The following is a 20,968-nucleotide window of genomic DNA, read 5'->3' as shown; positions in this document are numbered from 1 at the left end:
TCTTATCTACCGCAGAAGACCTTCAGGGCTGGAGGCATTATAACTACTTCAGTCATTGGTCCTCACCATTGTTGCAGGCCTCTCAGATCTGCCTTAGCAGCTGGATTTCTGCCTGCTCCAATGGGTGTAAGGGGGAGGCCGGTTGGGCATTTTTATTTATTCTGCTTACCATTAATTTGATTGAAGAATATGTGTAATTCTAATGTAGGTTACAATATTCAGCATGTAATGATGCTGTTAAAAAATTAAACACAAAGTGGTGAATTGTTACAAAGTGTAGTTTATTCTTGGGTTTCATTATGTGACACGGCTTACAAAAATGTAAATGTTCAGCACCCAGAAAAATAAGGTTAATATAAATACTTTGATCTATTGCTTACATCATCTAAATTATTGTTAAATAGTTTGAATTTAGAAACATATAATGGATCTATCGGAACGCAACAGTAATAGCTATTGTCAAAGTGCATGGCCTAGAAATTCAGTTGTTTGCGCCAGCTGCTAGCGCCTTAGGAGGAGGAGAAGTGGGGTGCTAAGCGGCTAGCGCCCGGGCGCGGCGCGATCTGTGCCTCTCACGAAATTCAGTTAAGATTTAGCGGCGGCGCAAAACCATTGCGCGCGCTCAGCTGCGCGCGCAGATCCTGACGTCATTTCATGGTGCAACGCCCTTTGTGCACCCCGAACCGGAAATTCAGTGGCGCCACCCTTCTTTGCGCCTGGCGCCCCCAGCGACTGGTAGAGGGACACGGTTCCCAGTCGCTGCGGGGCGCGGGGGGCGCTATGTAAAGGGGACTCCTCCTGCATTATAAGTGGCAGCCATTTTGTGCCAATCCTTCTGTGTGAGAGAGAGATATTTGGAGAGAGACAAAGGCAGAGAGTTTTCTGCTTTGACTCAGTGCTCACACAGGTACTTCTGGCTTCAGGCCAGAGCTTTGCACTTGGATTTCACTTTCAGTGCCATAGCCTTGAGTCGCCACATATATTGGTGGCTGCAATGGGTGGAAACGTTGGCTTTCTGCATTGCATTCAAAGGGATCAGAGATGCCGTGAGAGAGTGCCAGTCATGGCCAGACGGAGAAGGGCCAACAGGCGTCGGCACAGGAGGCCTTACCCACCCAGGGTATACCGCCAGCAGTTCTCATATCTGAACATGTCTGAGGAGCAGTGTGTTCGGAGGCTGCGATTCAGAAGGGAGGTGGTCACTGAGATCTGCCACCTGCTTCGCACAGATCTGCAGCCACAGCTGAGGAGCAGGACGTCGCTGTCAGTGGCAGTGAAGGTGATGGTGGCTCTCAACTTCTATGCCACCGGCTCCTTCCAATCCGCTACTGGGGACATTGCCAACATCTCCCAGTGCGCGGTACATTGCTGCATCCGCCAGGTGAACAATGCCCTTTTCAGAAGGAGACATCAGTACATCTCCTTCCCCATGACCCTGGACAAGCAGCAAGAGCGTGCAATGGGATTTGGAAGAATAGCGGGCTTCCCCATGGTCCAGGGCGTAGAACTGATGAACCAGCAATGGTCAGGCCTTGCTTCAGGGCTGCAGTGTGCAGGGCATGGCAGCCAAACAAGTTGACCCTTCCCCTTTAAGAGCTGACCGGCGCCAGCATGTCTGCCTTCATTGAGCAACTCACCGCACCTGCGCTGCGCCCGCCCTCGGTGTTAGCGCCCCGGATCGTTGGCTTAGAGCCTAATGATAGTCGTGCATCACCTGCTTTAGCGCAACAGCAACCTCTTGGGGCGATGCAACTGAATATCGGCGAAGGTGGCGCTAAGTTGCGCTGGGCGCAAAATTTAGCGAACGCCCGGCTGTAGCGCCCCAAACATGGCTATACTGAATTTCTAGGCCCATATCTTTGAGATTTGTGTACTCTTTTTGAGCAAGCCATAACCAATAGACTGTAACTAAACTTAAAACACTAAAGGAAACTTATCGAATGATATTAAAATTTGGTTGCCGGGGGTGATGATGCATTCCAGTCCCTGCGGTGCCCACCGGTCGCGGAAGGCCTCGAGCGTGCCGGCAGACACTGCATGCTCCATCTCCGGGGCCACCTGGGCGCGAACGTGGCCGCAGATTAGAGGCAGGCAGCCCGCTGCCTGGACCAGTTGATGGCCACTTTGGCTAGGCCCAGGAGCAGTCCCACGAGGAGATCCCCCGACCTGCCCGCTCCCCTCTGCACCGGGTAACCAAAGATCAGGAGCGTGGGACTGTTGAGGTTTGTGTAAAGATAATACAGATAAATATAACATTTGAGATATTACAGAAGAAGTCTGACTGGTGACAATAAGTTACTGCAACCGATTCACATGAGAAACACCCAGGACTCAGAAACACTCAACTGTTTGCACCTTTTGACAGCATCTTGTTTGAATTCAAGAATACCTGAGCATTCTGTCACCAATGAGATGTCTGTTTATTCCTTGTGTGCCATTCTTCAAGTAGAATCTTAAATGTATCCCTGAGGAATGTAGAACATCTGAAGTGTGTATTCTTTTATTGGAATATGGCTCATAAAGAAAAGTGAATTATGTAATCACAGCACTACAATAAAACACCTTAGTCAATTACTTCTCAATTATGAAGGTAGCTTACACTGACTCAATCTAAGTACAAAAAGATCTGCACATTCCAGAGAAGTCTTTGAATTGTACAATATATCGAATTTAGTTACAGAAGCTTCTAGTGATATTCGTCACTACATTGTTCTTTTAAAAAAATATATAACTGAGTGAAATCTTTAATTTTGCCAGATAGTTATAACAATAATTATTTCCATTTTATTGTGCGTTTTTTCTTAGCTAAATTCTTCAGCCCAAAAGCACTATCAGTGGCAAGCATACATCCTCAATTTTGAGCCCAATATTGTAGGTCCCACTTGCATTCTGTGCTTCTGCTGCTGAGGGGCTTGGTGTCCTGTTTTGAGGGCCGTTGCTCTATTTGGCCAGCTTCCAGGAGCTTTGCGACAGTCACAGTATCCATATCTGATTTTTCCAGACGAATGAAGAATTTTTAGAGAAAATTGGCCCTTTCCAGGAAGGCTGCTTTCCTTATAGCAGCCGTAAGGAAACCGGCCTTTCAGAATCTGGTGCCCTTATGTCTGCCTTCCTGAAAGCTCTGTACGCTCGCGTCATGCAAGAAATCCTGCGGGTTCGCACCTCAGAATCCCCCTCTGTCTGCCTCTATCTCACCCAAAAGCCCCCCAAAACATCATAGGTTTACAGGCCAACATGTCTTTACATATCTAAAAATCATAGGATATGTAAAAATAATTGAAGTTTTTACTATAGTGCAGTGCATTTATTTCAGTTTCAAGATAGCTCTAGTTTTAGTTTAGTTCAGTTTAACTAAATAATTTTAGTAATGTACTTTCTTCTACTTTAAGCAACCTGTAATCTGCATGATTGTTATTTATTGTTAATATTTCCTATCAGTAGTATTTCTGATGTGGAAAGTAGAATCCAGCAGGGTTTTGCATCATGTTGTAGGATCCGTGATATTTCTTTTTCAAACATAATGCAATCTGAAAGATTAAAATGTTCGGTTAGCAAACATACCAGAAATTGTAATTTGTTATGTAACACTATATAAGCTCTATAAATAAAATTCTGTTACATTATCTGAGTGTACTAATCTGAACAGCTGCCTCTCTCATCAACAGAGTATGGCTCAGCTCTCTATTTAGTTTGCTTTGCTAAATAAAGGTTTTTGTATTCTATTCTGCAGGTTGCACTTTTAACATTTAACAGCTGAAGGGCAGCTTTGCTGCTAGTGTTCATGGAGTTGTGTTAAAAATCAGATGTACTTACCAATAAACAGAAGAGGAAGAGCAGAAATAGAATGAGTAGTATGCCCAGCACGATGAGGATGATTCCCCAATATGGTATTTCTATTTTGCCACTAGAGATGGGTGCTTTAGCTTCTGCATAAAATAAATACAGAACAATTAATAGTGAAATCTAATTGAATTTTTTAAATAATTAATTGTAATTCAACATTTCATTTATTTTTCAACAATCATGTTGGTTATGACATTATTTTGAAAATTCTTTTTGAAAGTTGTTGACAGACCGAACATTTATAATAAATAACTGACTTTACCAAACAAATGTTTAATGCCAATTTCCGCAAGTCCAAAACCTGAAAAGCTAAAAATAATTGATATAACCAACAATCACTGGAGAGCTTTTTCAGAAACTCAGCCTTAGTGAACAAATGTGTCTTCACAGAGAATCTGTAATCACCACCTTTGTGTAACACATTAATAGGGGCCGAACTTGAGATTTCGACGACTTGTCAGGAACTAAACTATCCTGCTCAGCACCACGATTTGATACTCCCACCAGCCCCCAAAGATGAATCACTTCTGTCCACTTTCTGCAGAATAATGAGCCAGCCCAGATTCGCGTTAATTAACGATCAACATGGAAAGATGGAAATCTTTAGAAATAAATGCAATTAAAGTTGATACTTTACCCACGGCCAAACTGTTATTTCGCAGCTGGTAGACGTTTCCAAGCAAGTTTGTTCCATTTGTTCCAGTGGTAAATTCTGTTCTGACTTTTTCTTCCGTCACTGGTTCATTTGCAGTATTTGGGTTGAAGTAGCACATGCAGGTACATTTAACGGATCCAATTCTATTGGGAAGAAAGGAGGAGAAATTAGTTGTTTATACAAGGAAACCATTCATAACTTAACTGACCTGAGTGACTTGAGGACACATATAATGCTCTAATGTAATATTTAAGATACAGTGGTCCAGTATACAGGAAACTTTGTGATATCCGGCACTGACGGGACCGGCGTGTTGCCGATCTAGCAAAACTGCCGGACATACAAAGTTAATGTTGAAGCATACGGAGGTTTTCATCTCTGTATCTGACAACAAACACTGTTGCTTAGCAACAGCTTCTAAAGAGTCAGCTGCAGCTGCAAGCATCTGTAGCTGAAGCTGTTGCTATAGCTACAGACCTTGCAGTGGCTGACTGGGAAAAAAAAAGAACGAGATCTAAAAAAACTTACAGAAAACGGCTCCTGATTTTTGCCGTTAGATCGAGTATTCCGGACATACAACCTCCGGGTAAACCAAAGTTTCCTGTATATTACAACTGTCTACTTATCAAGTTAAGTTTGATTCAAATTGTCTTTTTTTAATTCGTTTATGGGATGTGGGCATCGTTGGCAAGGCCAGCATTTATTGCCCATCCCTAATTGCCCTTGAGACGGTGGTGGTGAGCTGCCTTCTTGAACCACTGCAGTCCGTGTGGTGAAGGTACTCCCACAGTGCTGTTAGGGAGGGAGTTCCTGGAATTTGACCCAGTGACGATGAAGGAGCGGCGATATACTTCTAAGTTGGAATGGTTTGTGGCTTGGTGAGGAGGGTGTTCCCATACTTCTGCTTTCCTTGTCCTTCTAGGTGGAAGAGGTCGTGGGTTTGGGAGGTGCTGCCGAAGAAGCCTTGGCAAGTTGCTGCAGTGCATCCTGTAAATGGTACACACTACAGCCACAGTATGCCGGTGGTGGAGGGAGTGAATGTTTAAGGTGGTGGATGGGGTGCCAATCAAGAGGGCTGCTTTGTCCTGGATGGTGTCGAGCTCCTTGAGTGTTGTTGGAGCTGCACTCATCCAGGCAAGTAGAGGATGGAAAGGCTTTGGGGAGTCAGGAGGTGAGACACTCACCACACAATACCTAGCCTCTGACCTGCTGTTGTTGCCATAGTATTTATGTGGCTGGTCCTGTTAAGTTTCTGGTCAATGATGACCCCCAGGATGTTGATAGTGGGGGATTCGGCAATGGTAATGCCGTTGAATGTTAAGGGGAGGTGGTTAGACTCTCGCTTGTTGGAGATAGTCATTGCCTGGCACTTCTGTGGCGCAAATGTTACCTGCCACATATCAGCCCAAGCCTGAACGTCGTCCAGGTCTTGTTGCATGCGGGCATGGACTGCTTCATTATCTGAGGAGTTGTGAATGGCACTGAACACTGTGCAGTCATCAGCGAACATCCCCATTTCTGACCTTATGTTGGAGGGAAGGTCATTGATGAAGCAGCTGAAGATGGTTGGGCCTAGGACACTGCCCTGAGGAACTCCTGCAGCGATGTCCTGGGGCTGTGATGATTGACCTTCACATATAGGCCAGACCAGGTAAGGATGGCAGATTTCCTTCCCTAAAGGACATTAGTGAACCAGATAGTTTCATGGTTACCATTACTGATACTATCTTTTTATGCCAGATTTAATTAACTGAATTTAAATTCCCCAGCTGCCATGGTGGGATTTGAACTCACGTCTCTGGATCATTAGTCCAAGCCTCTGAATTACTAGCCCAGTGACATTACCACTACGCTACCGTTCCCTAATCTTATTAAGACTATTTCAAAATATTTGTATACGTGCAGCAAATATAGTAATAGTTGGTCTGTTAATTTCACTGCATCATTATGTAATGTACGCGAGAGAAATTCAGGTTTCCATAACTCACTATATCACAGTCTGAGGACACATTCTGGGACTAATTTTCAAGTCTGTTACATCCCACGTGTCACAGTTCACAGGGCGTAATGACTCCGAAAATTGCCTGAAGATCTACAACTCTGGGTCGACACCCCTTTTATGTGAGATGCATATTTGCAGAGGTCCTGAAGTTGGGTACAGGGATTTTGGTTTAACTTAAAATGAATAACAAACGGCAAGTACTTGATATCTGAACTGAAACAGATACCAGGAATTTATCAGCAATATATGACTAAGGAATTGTTTAACTACAAGTTGTCAGTATGTAATAATATCTCATAATATCTACAGTTGAGTTTAGCTCCAGCCACAAATTTAAAGATTGTATTACTAAACATAGTTCACAAACCAGATTTGGATTCTATTAATTTGCTCAATCTATTAAAGGTAATTTCTTTGTTTTATCTCAACAGTACCTAACATGCAAAATATACCCTCTTACCTCAATCCTGTAACTTTACAGATGCGATAGCTGCCCTTTAAAGAGCTGTTCTTATACAACCTCATGAGCTGCAAAAGATAGCGATAGTAAGTACAGATCACACACTTTTCAAGAAATGTGAAATAAATCTCACTGAAAATGTTGAACCATAGATTCATAAAGTAGATTTTTAACAAAAATGCACACATTAAGAACTGAATAACACTCCACTTAGAAAATGCACTTGAAAGTAATTGATGCATCTGGTCTTCTGCACAGCAGGCTTAAATTTCGAGCAGTGACTGGAAAATGGTCCTTACCATTTTGGTAACATTGGCAACTATGCTTTGATATTCAGGGGAATTTGAGTCGTTCAGTGCGTCAGTAAAATTTCTGTTTATTATTGTGAAGTTAAGTTCAAACGACAGGTCTCCACCTTGGACTGCAGGTACAGATATAGTTGGTGTTGTAGTTGGTTCCAATTCGTGATAACCTGAAATTAAGATGAAATGTAAATATGTTGCCCAGGGGTTTCAGCGAGAATATCACTTATTATTTGAATATCTTAACTGCACCAGTTTCAAGATTACAAAAAGATTCACAATTAGGTTATTTTTTTTCTTGAAAGTGGGAAACTGATTGGCCTAGAAATTCAGTGCCCTTAGCGCCGATTTTGCGGCGCTAGAGGGCCTAGCGCTGCAATTGGCGCCGGCGCCTAAATTGCCTGGGGCCCTTCTGCCGCGGTAGACCGGTAGCGCTGCGCCGGCACCGATGACATCATCGGTGTGCGCAGCGTCCCGGTTGCCATGGTAACCCGCCCGAACTGGGAAATTGACTTGCGGCCGCCTCGCCCGTGGCAGCCGCAAGCAACGTTCTGGCAGAGGTGCCTTGCACAAGTTTGCGCCGGCGCATTAAAGGCCCCGCGGCGGCCGGCCGCTTTCCCGCCACCCCGCCTGGCCGCAGCTCACTCGCCGGACTTCCCCCCCCCACCCCCCGGAACAGAAGCAAGCCCGGCACTTGTCCGAGGTGCCGGGCTCATTTTTAAAACGATTTTCGCGGGCCGCGGCCGGGTGCAGGCAGCTCCTCCTTAAGGGAAGGAGGAGGCCTGCACTTCCCGAACCTGCCGCATCGCAGCGGGCGCCGCAGCGCCGGAATAGCGCCGAAATTCAGCGCGTAGCGCCAGTTTTCAGGCGCAAACACCTCTCAGCAGCGCCGGCAGCCGTTTGGGCGCAGAACTATTGAATTTTGGGCCCGACCAGTGCGACTTAGCTCCGGCACTAACTTCCGGCGCTAAAGCCCTGGCTGCGCCAAAACTCAATTTCTAGGCCATTGTGTTTTCATTTTCTAGGAGTAATCTACATTGAACCCTTTATTATCTCCGCTCTCATGATCTGCATCCTCATTATCCATAAAAATCTTGTGGATAATTGGAGATTAGCAGGAGTCAGGGCTGCCACCATATTTTCTGGTGTCACACTGAGGGCTTTGAAGCTTGCATGGTTCAAAATTGCAGAAAAGTATTTGGGCCCAACCTCATTTTATGTTTAAGCTGTGAAAGGATTGCAATATAGTAGTGGTTTGCTGTTCAAGCTATATTACCATTTAATTTGAATCAGTACGTACCATTTACATAGAGGCTGTTTTTGTTCAGTGAATATGCTCCTAATGTAGTGATTTTCTCAGTGTTGTCTTTGAACTCATTGTAAGCAGTGACATTATCAACTCCTAGAACAGTGGGATCATTTTTAAAAGAACAGAGTGTTTCAACTTTAGTATTGCCTTGATTTCCAGGACTGTGGAAGGAAAAGGAAGATAGAATTTGTGAAAATCATTACAAAATACACACTGATTTATTATCAACATGAAACTATTCATATTTCTGGATATTTTGCCTTAATAGTACATATGGATCTTTTGCAAAGTAATAAAGATCACTAATTTGTTTATGAACAAATCATTTTTGTTATATTTTGGCCCGAATTTTACGCGGCCGATGATGGCGTATGTACAGCGCGAGGTGCATGCGCGAAAACCCGGAACTTGCGATCAGTGAAGTTTCTCCTTGACAGATCGTACCCAGTCGCTGGAAATTCACTTTCGCTGGTACACAGTTTGTTTATTTGCCCAACTACTGCCGCGCGAATGCCCACCAAACCCTTACGCCTGCTAAAAGCAGGTGTAAGGCCTTCTGGTTTAAATAAATGTTAAAATTTTTAAAAAATGTAAAAATGATTTATACATTCACTTACATTTAAAATTAGTTTAGGTCAATTTTGTCCTGGTTAAAAATTTTGAAATTTTTTTTTCAAAAAAATTAAATTTTTATTTTAAATGTTTAATTAAATGGCATTTTAAATAATTTTGAACCTGTGATCATTTATTTGTATTTCAGAGCTGTGAAATTGTATTTTTAGGTGATTTCTATGATGCTTATGGGGATTCCATACGTAAATGGAATCCCCATAAGCATAATAGGAATCCCCCTTTGTCATTGGTTGGTCTGACCCACGTGATCCCAGGGATGCTTGTGAACCGCCTGCGCCCCTGGGATACGTGGGCCTTAAGCGTACGTCTGTAGGCCCAGGAGCGCAAGATTCCGAAGCTCCGGAGGCAGCAGGTAAGTGCAGCGTTTTCTTGCAGTTCAGAGGCATGTGTGGGTGCCAAGCCTCCGACCGCAATTTCCAAATGATTAAAATTTGTAGATAGCAAAAGGCAAGATGCTTTTAAAATCTTGTCCGAACCCTGGCTTAAAGATTCTCTCCAAAGATTATGGCCCTGAAAATCAACAGCTGTTCAGGCGGACTTCCGCCTAAGACTTCCACCCACCCCTAAAAGGCCATCGATGTAAGGGGCGTGGCTAGGACAGGGACTCCCTAAGTTGGGAGATCCTGCTTGTAGTGTATGTGCCTTTAAGTCAGAACTACTTTTATAGCTCCTGTATACTGTAGTACCGGCAGTGACCACACCTGTATATAAGCTTTGCGCATGCCTCTGTACCCCCAGTCTTGAGACTACCCTCCTCCAGTAAAGACCTGTTTATTGTTAATGTACAGCATCCATGTGATTATTTAATGACAGTATATCCACTGAACCACGGATCCAACAGTGGCGACGAGTGTCGATTCGAATCTAACTGCAACATTAAAAAAAAGTCGAGGCCAAGAACACAGGCATCGACCACGAGCAACCGCCCAGCAGTCAGGCAGAGATTGAACTTCGCAGGGGAGGCTGTGGAGAGCCGGGCTTGGTTCCCCAGCCACGACGAGCAGCAAGAGACCGACGACAGGTCCAACGCATACCGTTCCCGAGCAGCGGCGGCTGGAGCCGACCGACGGTGGAGAGAAAGCCAAGCAGCGTCGACAGGGTAAGACAGAGGGTGAAGAGCGCAGGGCGCAGCCGGGGGTTGAACACCAAGCGGCGTCGAGAAAAAGAAAACAAACCGGAGAGAGAGAGGGTAAAGAAACAGCCGGGTTCTAGACTGAGCGGCATCGAAAAATATAAAAAGAAGAACGTGCAGAGCACAGCCAGGGCTCACAGGCTGAACAGGGTCCGCGGGGCGAAGAAAGGGGAGCGCGGGAGACGCCAGTTTTAGAAGCCGCAGCGGAGAAGAAGGGCGAGCGCGGGAAGGAAGGAAAGCGCGGGAGACGCCATTTTGTGCCAGCGGAGAAGAAGGGGAAGCGCGGGAGCCGCCATTTTTGACAGTTAACTCACACCCAAGGATGCCGAAGAGTGGCAGTATCTCTACGTTCGACAATGAAGTCGAAGATTGGGCGACATATGTGGAACATATTGAGGTGTACTGCAGGGTGAATGAAGTGCCAGATGCTAATAAAGCACTGGTTCTGTTAAATTCCATGGGTGCAAAAACTTATGGGTTACTGCGAAATCGAATAACCCCAGGGAAGCCGGTGAACAAGAATTTTGAAAGCATAGTAGAAATCCTGCAGGACCACTTAAACCCCACACCGCTGCTGATAGCAGAACGATTTAAGTTCCATAAAAGGAACCAACACAAAGACGCAAGCAATGCTGAGTATCTAACGGAACTGCGCAAGCTATCGAAACACTGCCAGTTTGGAGCGGGACTAGCAGATACGTTAAGGGACAAGTTTGTGTGTGGGCTACGAAGTGAAGGAACCCAGAAACGGCTTCTATCAGAAAAGGATCTTACGCTGGACAAAGCTTTCAGTATGGCAGTATCACACGAAGCAGCCGCAAGGGGCGCTGCAGAGATACAACGGAGACCGCAAGAATATGGCACGAATGAAATGTCAATGGAACAGGGAAGTGCTATCGCTGCGGCAGAACAACACATGACCAGAAAGATTGTTGGTTCAAGGACCAAGTGTGCAGACAGTGTGGGAAAGCAGGACACATAGCAAGAGTCTGCAGGCCTGGGAAGAAAACCAACAGTAAGAAATCTCCACAGGAGAAGTACAAAAAGGTACACCAGGTGATGGACAGTGGTTCAGATGAACAGAAAAGTGACACAGACTCCGGAAGCAAGGAGCTGGGTTGTCTGAAACTACATAAGGTAACTGAAATGGAGGATCACCAGACTATCTGGGTTACACGCAAGATAGACAGAGTCCAAGTGAAAATGGAATTGGACACAGGATCAGCTCTAACAGTCATAAATCAAAGAGTCTACAAGCAGCTATTTTCACACATACCCTTGAAAGCTACAGAGATTGTCTTGAAGACGTATATGGGGCAAAAAGTCTACCCCAAAGGAAAAATAAGGGTGAAAGTGACACATAAAGGCCAGGAAATACCTAAAATGGATATATATGTATTGCCAGATGGAGGACCACCACTGCTAGGACGTGAATGGATCCGGAAGATACAATTAGATTGGCATTCCATACAGGCACTGAAGGTTGAGGCCAAAAAGGATGACGACGTCACACCTGGACGACTGTCAAAAATGCTAACTGACGCAAAAGAAGTGTTCCAGGAGGGACTAGGAACACTAAAAGGAATAACAGCAACAATTAAAATAGAGGAAAATGCGAGCCCAAAGTTTCTGAAGGCCAGACCAGTGCCTTATGCGATCAGACCAGCTGTTGAAGCAGAGCTGGAAGGGTTGGAATGTTCAGGAGTACTGTCCAAAATGGACTGGAGCGAGTGGGCTACACCCATCGTTCCTGTAATGAAGAGGTCGTTGAGTAATACGCCTGGGGAACCAAAGAAGGTCCGCATCTGTGGGGATTTTATGGTGACAGTGAACCCAGTCCCTCACACGGTACAATATCCGCTTCCACGAATTGAGGATATTTTCGACTTGCTATCTGGAGGTAAACGCTTCACCAAAATTGATCTAGCCCAGGCGTACTTGCAAATGGAGGTAGAAGAAGCTTCGAAACAATACCTTACGATTAACACTCATAAATGTCTCTATCAATACAACCGGCTGGTGTTTGGAGTAGCCTCGGCTCTGGCTATCTGGCAAAGGGCGATGGATCAGGTCCTGCAAGGGATTCCAGGGACCCAGTGTTATTTGGACGACATCTTGGTCACAGGCGAAAATGACGGTGATCACCTCGCCAACTTGGAGAAGGTACTCACCAGATTAAAGGAGTATGGGCTACAAGCTAATTGCCACAAGTGCGAGTTTTTCCAGAAACAGATCTCGTATTGTGGCCACGTCATCGATGAAGAGGGGTTACAAAAGTCCCCTGACAAGATTGAGGCAGTAGTCAAGGCTCCAGCACCGGAAAATGTGTCACAACTGAGGTCATTCCTCGGGCTGGTAAACTACTACCATAAGTTCATACCAAATTTGTCTACGGTATTACACCCACTGAACACCCTACTGCAAACAGGGGTACCATGGAAGTGGGATGACGAACGTAGACGAGCTTTCCAGAAGTGTAAAGAATTGATCACATCAAAAGAGGTGCTGGCCCATTTCAACCCAGCACTACCAATTCGTTTGGCATGTGATGCATCACCCTATGGTATTGGAGCGGTGCTGTCGCACAAATTCCCAGACGGGTTGGAGAGGCCAGTAGCCTTTGCGTCTCAGTCACTAACCTCAGCCGAGAGGAACTACGCCCAGATTGACAGGAAGGCCCTCAGCCTAGTATGGGGAGTAAAAAAATTCAACCACTATCTGCATGGGCAGAAGTTCACCTTGCTGACTGACCACCAACCACTTGTCTCCATCTTTAATCCTAAGAAGGGCGTTCCAGTGATGACTGCACAGCGGTTACAAAGATGGTCCCTGTTTCTAGGGGCGAATCAATATGAAATAGAATATAAAGGAACGAAACAGCATGGGAACGCTGATGGGCTATCGCGCCTGCCACTGCCTACTGTGGAGGAAGCACCAGCAGTGGACCCTATCGAGATATTTTATTCGTCAATAATTGAACGATTGCTAGTAACAAACGCGGATATAGAGAAGGAGACCCGCAATGATCCGACGCTGTCTTGGGTATATGAATTGACGGTGAGGGGATGGCCAACCCATGGCGACTCACTGTTGCCAGAATTCTCATCCAGAAGAGAACAGCTGTCAGTATGCCAGGGGACAGTGATGTGTGGATCCAGAGTGGTGATTCCACCCAAGTTAAGGGAGAGAGTGCTAAATGAGCTACATGGAGTGAAAATGAAAAGCCTTGCTAGGGCTTATGTGTGGTGGCCGGGAATCGATCAACAAATCGAAGACCTAACTAAGAGCTGCTTAGGATGCCAGAAGGTCCAAAATGCACCACCACATGCCTCTCTACACCCATGGGAGTGGCCCTCCTCTCCATGGCAACGGGTGCATATTGATTTCGCTCGTCCATTCATGGACTCAATGTTCTTAATAGCAGTGGATGCTCATTCAAAGTGGTCTGAGGTGATAAAAATGTCTTCAACCACTACAGAGAAAACGATTGCAGTCCTACGGACCATATTTGCCAGAAACGGTTTGCCAAAGCAGATTTGCTCTGATAATGGACCACAGTTTGTGTCCGACGAGTTCCAAAAATTTATGAGAAGGAATGGGGTAAGGCATTACACATCCACCCCGTATCATCCAGCCACAAATGGATTGGCTGAGAGGTTCGTACAAACCTTTAAGAAGGCGATAAAGGCCATGTGCGACGATGAAATTCCACTACAGCATAAGATAGACAATTTCTTATTAGCCTACCGAAACGCGACACATGCAGTTACCAACCAGACCCCGGCCATGATGTTCTTTAACCGAAGGTTGAGATCTCGTCTGGACTTGCTCAGACCAAATGTGCGAAGAAATGTTGAGGACAAACAGTTCCAGCACATCAATGAGAAGCCGACAAGAAGCTTCAATGTAGGGCAACCAGTCTTGGCCCATGACTATCGAACAGAGAAATGGCAACCCGGAACGATATGTACAAGGCAGGGGCCATTAATGTACACAGTGGATGTCGGGGAGAGCATTGTGAGATGCCACGTCGGTCAGATCTTAGTGTCACAGGAACGCGTCAACCCCATGTCTCGAGTACCTGGGGATGAACCCGACATACCGGTAGCATCTACCTCAGACCTAGTAGCAGTGGAACCCGATGAACTACCCGATGAAAAGGGGTCAGAATCGCCTCTGCACCAAGAACAAGAACCTCCGGAAAGGCGCTATCCCGAAAGGGTCAGGAAGCCGCCCCAAAGACTGAATCTATAAATGGACTTTTGTTGTTTAATGTACATGTTGAAATGTTAATTGTTATTTGAATATTAGGGGTACTACTAATCTAAAAAGGGGAGGAATTGTAGTGTATGTGCCTTTAAGTCAGAACTACTTTTACAGCTCCTGTATACTGTAGTACCGGCAGTGACCACACCTGTATATAAGCTTTGCGCATGCCTCTGTACCCCCAGTCTTGCGACTACCTTCCTCCAGTAAAGACCTGTTTATTGTTAATGTACAGCATCTGTGTGATTATTTAATAACAGTATATCCACTGAACCACGGATCCAACACTGCTCCCTGACCCTAATTTGCGACCTGGAATGTTGGGGCCCAGCCCATGAGCCGGGGTCAGCTGTAGAATTCAGTGGTGGGCTTGACTGTCATAATCCCACCCCCATGGATTTTCAGGGCCAGTATTTTTCATTAGATGGATACATCATACATGTGGTTACAGATGATGCAGTTGCCATTCTAACAATTACACTGTTATGTTGAAGGAAGATTTATTGCTGAGGAGACTGAGCAGCAGATGAACTGCTCATCATTTTCACCAAACTGCGAGGTTTCTGTGGCACAGTTCACATCTTAGTATGATTTACACTATATACTGAGAGCAAAGGGCAAATGACCAAAATTCATTTTCTAAATACCTTTACATGATGGCAGCATCTGAATATTATTTTTAGTAGAAAAATTTAATGTACTGAAATAAGCAAAACTTTTAATTGTAGATCACTTTGCTGAACACCTCCATTCTGTGGAGCACTACTCCGAGATCCCTGTCCCATGTCATTTCAATTCCCCCACCTGCTCCCACTGACCTCTCTGCCATTGGCCTTCTACAGTGAAGATCAATGCAAGCTCGAGAAACAGCACTTTATCTTCCTGTTGGACATTTTTCAGCCCTCTGACTTCAATATTGGCTTTAATAGCTTCAGAATTTAATAAATAAACCTCATACTTTCATGTTCACTGCGTCTTCATGTTCACTGCATTTTGTAAATATCTTTATTTTTTTTTATTTCTCTCATTGTGCTTCCTACTGTCTCATGTTAATGATGTTTCAGCTATTTAACCATCTTTTGTTTTCCACTTAAGCACCTTTCATGTCATTCTATTTCTTCTTGCGTGTGTTTCCATATTTCTTTAAATGCAGTTCATCTGAAAATTTTTTTGAATTTGTTCACGGGATGTGGGCGTCACTGGCAAGGCCAGCATTTATTGCCCATCGCTAATTGCCCTATCTTCCAGTTCTGACAAAGGGTCCTCACCTGAATGGTTAACTTATTAGTGCTTTCTGCAGATACTGACTAACCTGCTAACTGTTTCCAGCATGTTCTGTTTTTCTTTTAAACAAATTAAGATATTTATTAAAGGCATCACTGTCCGTAAAATAGGTTTCTTCAGAAATATTTTGATGCAGACAATGAGCAGTCATTAGAAATTAGTCTTACCTGAAAGATACGAGTTCGCAATTTGAGAATGTTTTCTTTATCTTGCTGTTGCTGTACAGAGTGTTGAGCTGCAAAAAAATCCACAGTAAATGTTTTAGAGAGAGGAGCACACCATCAATACATTCTGATTGATATACCAATCAATAATACAGGATTCCACTGTAGACTTACCGAATTAATAACATTGCTTGATGCAGTTGTATACTGAGGGGAATTGGGATTTTGTAAATCTGGTGTGAATGGCAGATTAGTTATAGTGAAAGTGACATTAAAATCAATGGGTCTTGTCCCCTCATTCGGTTGTACTGTCACTACCACAATGGGCGCTTCAGCTATAAGGAAAGAATAAATAATTACACTGGGAATGGACACACTGTAATGAAACATTTCCTAACTTTCACCAATTACACTTGAAATAAACAGCTGTGTCTCAAAAATCAGATCTTCCCCATTAACTTCTGGTCTGTAGCATCATCTTGCAAAATGCTATCTTGTGACAAATCTGCTTTCGATTAATCCATCTGTTCCATTGGGGAATGTGAGAAAAGGCAACTTTCGGAAATGCACTTAGTTAAAGTTCAAACATGGATTTTGCTTTATTTTAAATTTCGACACCTTAGTGGTTGCTTATTATAGCAAGTAGCATATCGTATTATTGATCTTTCTGTATGTACCCACATATACAAATATCCACATGAACACAAACATACACATCTAAACAGTTATTTTTTCTAATAATGAAAGTACTGCAATTTTTTTTAAATCACTATAAGCTGCATAATTATTCATTTCTGGTTGTATTACATTAACAGGAAGTAGGATAATTTTTATTGAATGGTAACTAAAAGCCTTTGCAAACACAGTCATTCAATCGGCTAATAAATAAATCTGTTTTTTTTGGCATTCCATAAAGGTTCAAGATCCTCAGTTAAGGGCATGTCTGTACAGTCTATTTATAAAACCATAAACTGCTCCAGGGCATAGATTCTCCTCAGCCTGTTGAAGCTGGGTGAGACATCAGCAAAATATCTGTTAAGCTATTTAAAAGAGCAAGAGGCCAAATTTCCTCTTCACTTATGCTGGTAAATGTGCGTAACTTGGGTAGATGGTAGAACATGGTCAGTCAGGGAGCTGTTCTGCCCACCACCCAAGGCCACTTCCAGGATTTTCTGCAGAGGTGACATCCATACAATTTGGGTGGGTGTACTGTACTCAGACAGAAAAAAAACAGGAGCAAATGTGAGGCATTTCCAGTCTTTTGTGCCTCAGCATCACTGGATGCTTTTCTGGTGTCCAGGTTTGCTAGAGGGGATTTATAAATTAAAGGATTGCTTTGGCTAGTTCAATAGATTGGAAATCAGACACAACCATAATTCCCCCTCGTCCTAGCTGAGGCAGATGACCCACTAGCATTGGAAATGTAGCCAAGTTATTCAAATTACCCTTGGCTAGGAAATTACCTGGAGCCAAGGATGCAGGTATAGGGTGGCCAGAAGTCCTGCCCCACTGAAGGTCTGCTGTCATTGTATTTCTAAATGTCTACAAGGCATCTGAACCTCGTGGGATATATCCAAGAATTTTCAAAGAAATTAAGATCAAATAGCCAAAGTTCTGGTGAATGTTTTTAAGAGCTGCAAAAACATTGAAACTGTACCCGAGGACTGGAGTATGAGCAACAAAAAGCCCAATAATCAATAACCATGGCTCAGTTAGCTTGCAAACATTATATGGGTTGCCACAGACAATAATCTATAGGGAGGTCAAGAGGAGTATTCATGAGAACACACAAGAAATAAATTGGCACCAGACTAACATCATTCATGACTGTACTGCACTAATAATTAGCCTCTGAGTTTGTGATATTTAACACCACCTTGCATTATAAGATGATCTTATTTCATCCAAGGGCATAATTTTGTGTGGCCACTGAAGAAATAAAAGCAAGATCACAAGACTGCCAAGTATAAAAAAGCAAGTGGTCTGCACAGGAGGCATACATCAGCTCCCAGCTCTTGATACGACTTCAAAAACTCCCTTCCAGGATTATATTTGTGCCTGATTACTAAACAATTCGATATTTCATCAGTAATTGACTAGGCCTGAGCAGCAGAATGCATCCCTAATAAGGTGGGTGTATTTTGTTATGTTTAAACGGTGATCAGTAAAGAATTTGCTGTATTGTTACCCACTGTAATGAAACAATGGCCTGGGTTTTTGGGTCAGCAGTGAAGGGACCTCACTCGCCGCTGACCTCGAAAAAAGCTGCCACAACGATTTAGCGGGCTCCAGAGCATTGATTTCCCTTATTCCGACAGGACTTTCAACCTGGTGCCATCCATAGGGGATCTGTGGCGTCCAGCAACAGTGACGCCATCAAGCACGCACGTTGATTAGCCAATCAGATTGAAGAATTCTCACAGACAGCATACCAGGAAGTAAAAAGCACGGCTCATAATTCACTTTTTAATTATTTTAAATGGAAGCAAAATAAAGCTTGGGACATACACATGGGATTAAGGTAGAAGCTGAAATATCAAACAAACTTTTAAAAAATAAAGGAAAAAATAATTTTTAATATTTTTAAAATCATCCAATTTTTAATGTTCTTCCGAGGGAATGAGACTCCACACTGATAAAATTAGGTTTTCAGGGACAGAGAGGTTGTTCAGCAGTAATTATGACTTAGTACGCCATTAAAAACTCAGTTACACCTCATTCAACAACTCTTAACATTTTCAATGGTTTTTACAGTGAGAAAAGTGCTTAAAAAGTTTAAATTCCTGTCAAATCACTGATTCTATGTTGATTCCATCTGTGAAGACTGCAACAGCACACCCTGTGGAGGAGCAGGGTATCACTGACAGCAAGTTCTGCTTTCTGCGTTTAACTACGCATGTACGGACGGCAGAAGTTACTGTCAGTTTTACACAGTAATGACAGCGAGCGCTGACAGTTTTGCCAACATTACAACCGCAAATTCTGGGCCAATGAAACATAAACTATACTCACTGAATGAAGGAGTTGATTCATGGTAACCTGAAAAATCAAAAACGTGTTTTCTATCAAATGAGCCAGGTGGAAAGTCATTATTAAATAGTGGAATAAAATTAACGTGTTTGCTTGAAATCTCTTTGATTCAATTGGATTAAAATATTCAATTAGACAGAATAAAATCTAATGGAACAAAATATCTCCTTTAACTGCTAAATACCGTTCACGTAGAGGCTGTTATTGTCCAGTGAATATGTTCCTAAGGTGGAGATGTTCTTCGTGTTGTCTCTGAACTCGTGGTACACAATAACTTTATTAACTTCCTGAGGAGCAGAATCATTTCTGAAAGTGCAGACTGCGTACACACTGGTGCGACCAACATTTGCCGGACTGTAAATTAAACAGATATTGAATTAAATGAATTACAAAACATTGTTGAAATCAGGTTAGCAGACATAAGCTTCCATGCTCGTACGCGCATCAATTTATAATATTGGGGATTTGGGCTAAAATTCAATGGTTTTACAGCTAATATATATGCCAACTGTGAATTCTTGCTGAATAACACCGCAATACCTGCAGTTTGCGTTGTGCTATGCAAGGAGGCTGGTGATTGATGAGTATTCTCCCATTGATAGCTTGCCCCATCAGATAAGTATTTTTGAAAAGAATGGAAAGGTTTGGCCTGCTGTGTCCCACAATCCTGTTCGTCTGCTCTCTGTGCCCACTGTTGAAGGGAGCCCTTTCTTTGTAATAAAAGGCAAATATGCATTGACTGCAGAGATATTCTGTGCAGTGCATTAGCGGCAGCTCTACTGCTTTATGACCTTTTGCACAACCTTTGTGACAATGAGCTGCCTCCTCTTGGACCATGTACAGCAGGCACCTCAAAGCATTGGAGAGGTACCACCAACGCTGCCTCCGCAAGATCCTGCAAATCCATTGGCAGGATAGGCGCACCAACGTCAGTGTTCTTGCTCAGGCCAACATCCCCAGCATCGAAGCTTTGACCACGCTCAATCAACTCCGATGGACGGGTCACATTGTCCGCATGCCCGATACGAGACTCCCAAAACAAGCGCTCTACTCGGAGCTCCGGCACGGCAAGAAAGCCCCAGGTGGGCAGAGGAAACGCTTCAAGGACACCCTCAAAGCCTCCTTGAAAAAGTGTAACATCCCCATCGACACCTGGGAATCCCTGGCCCAAGACCGCACAAAGTGGAGGGGAAGCATCCGAGAAGGTGCCGAACACCTCGAGTCTCTTCGCCGGGAGCAAGCGGAAGCCAAGCGCAGGCAGCGCAAGGAGCGCACGTCAACCCAAGCACCCCACCCACCCGCCCCTTCAAAAACCGTCTGCCCCACCTGTGACAGAGACTGTTGGTCCCGCATTGGACTCATCAGTCACCTGAGAACTCATTTTTAATGTAGAAGCAAGTCATCCTCGGTTCCAAGGGACTGCCTAAGAAGTTTGGTGATTTGTTTTTAGCCTGCCATACTACACCTCGGCCAGCATTATTACTACCTTTTGTGTTGTCTTTGCAATAGGTTACTGGATTGATAAATTAAGGTACTCAAGTAAACTTCACTGGCATCTGTAATTATTGTAAAGAGTGGAAGCCTGCAAGTATGGCAGGTTCATTTTTTATTCTTTCATGGGATGTGCGCATCGCTGGCATGGCCCGCATTTATTGCCCATCCCTAGTTGCCCTTGACAAGGTGGTGGTGAGCCACCTTCTTGAACCGCTGCAGTCCGTGTGGTGAAGGTACTCCCACAGTGCTGTCAGGGAGGGAGTTCCAGGATTTTGACCCAGCGACGATGAAGGAACGGTGATATATTTCTAAGTCAGGATGGTGTGTGACTTGGAGGGAAATTTGGAGGTGGTGGTGTTCCCATGCGCCTGCTGCCCTTGTCCTTCTAGGTGGA

General features: G+C 44.1%; 1 protein-coding gene across 1 annotated transcript in view; it reads right to left on the bottom strand.

Annotated features, from left to right (window-relative positions):
* Positions 1-260: 260 nt before the first annotated feature.
* Positions 261-20,968, bottom strand: part of LOC147108198 (mucin-16-like) — a 55,170-nt gene continuing 34,462 nt past the window's right edge. The window contains exons 29-38 of the mRNA XM_086004733.1: positions 19,265-19,434; positions 19,063-19,089; positions 16,225-16,385; positions 16,054-16,121; positions 8,563-8,732; positions 7,260-7,432; positions 6,961-7,028; positions 4,481-4,641; positions 3,814-3,926; positions 261-3,527 (exon numbers count right to left, since the gene is read on the bottom strand). Of these exons, the coding sequence (XP_085860859.1) occupies positions 3,435-3,527; positions 3,814-3,926; positions 4,481-4,641; positions 6,961-7,028; positions 7,260-7,432; positions 8,563-8,732; positions 16,054-16,121; positions 16,225-16,385; positions 19,063-19,089; positions 19,265-19,434 (1,204 nt within the window). The 3' untranslated portion in view covers positions 261-3,434. The remainder of the gene's footprint in view (positions 3,528-3,813; positions 3,927-4,480; positions 4,642-6,960; positions 7,029-7,259; positions 7,433-8,562; positions 8,733-16,053; positions 16,122-16,224; positions 16,386-19,062; positions 19,090-19,264; positions 19,435-20,968) is intronic.

The sequence above is a fragment of the Somniosus microcephalus genome, chromosome 13 (genome assembly GCF_052327205.1).
Source record: "Somniosus microcephalus isolate GS21.2 chromosome 13, FLI_Smic_1.0, whole genome shotgun sequence".
In the NCBI taxonomy this organism is placed as follows: Eukaryota; Metazoa; Chordata; class Chondrichthyes; order Squaliformes; family Somniosidae; genus Somniosus; species Somniosus microcephalus.
Note: the sequence above shows the minus strand (reverse complement) of the source record. Positions and strands in the feature narration are given on the sequence as shown.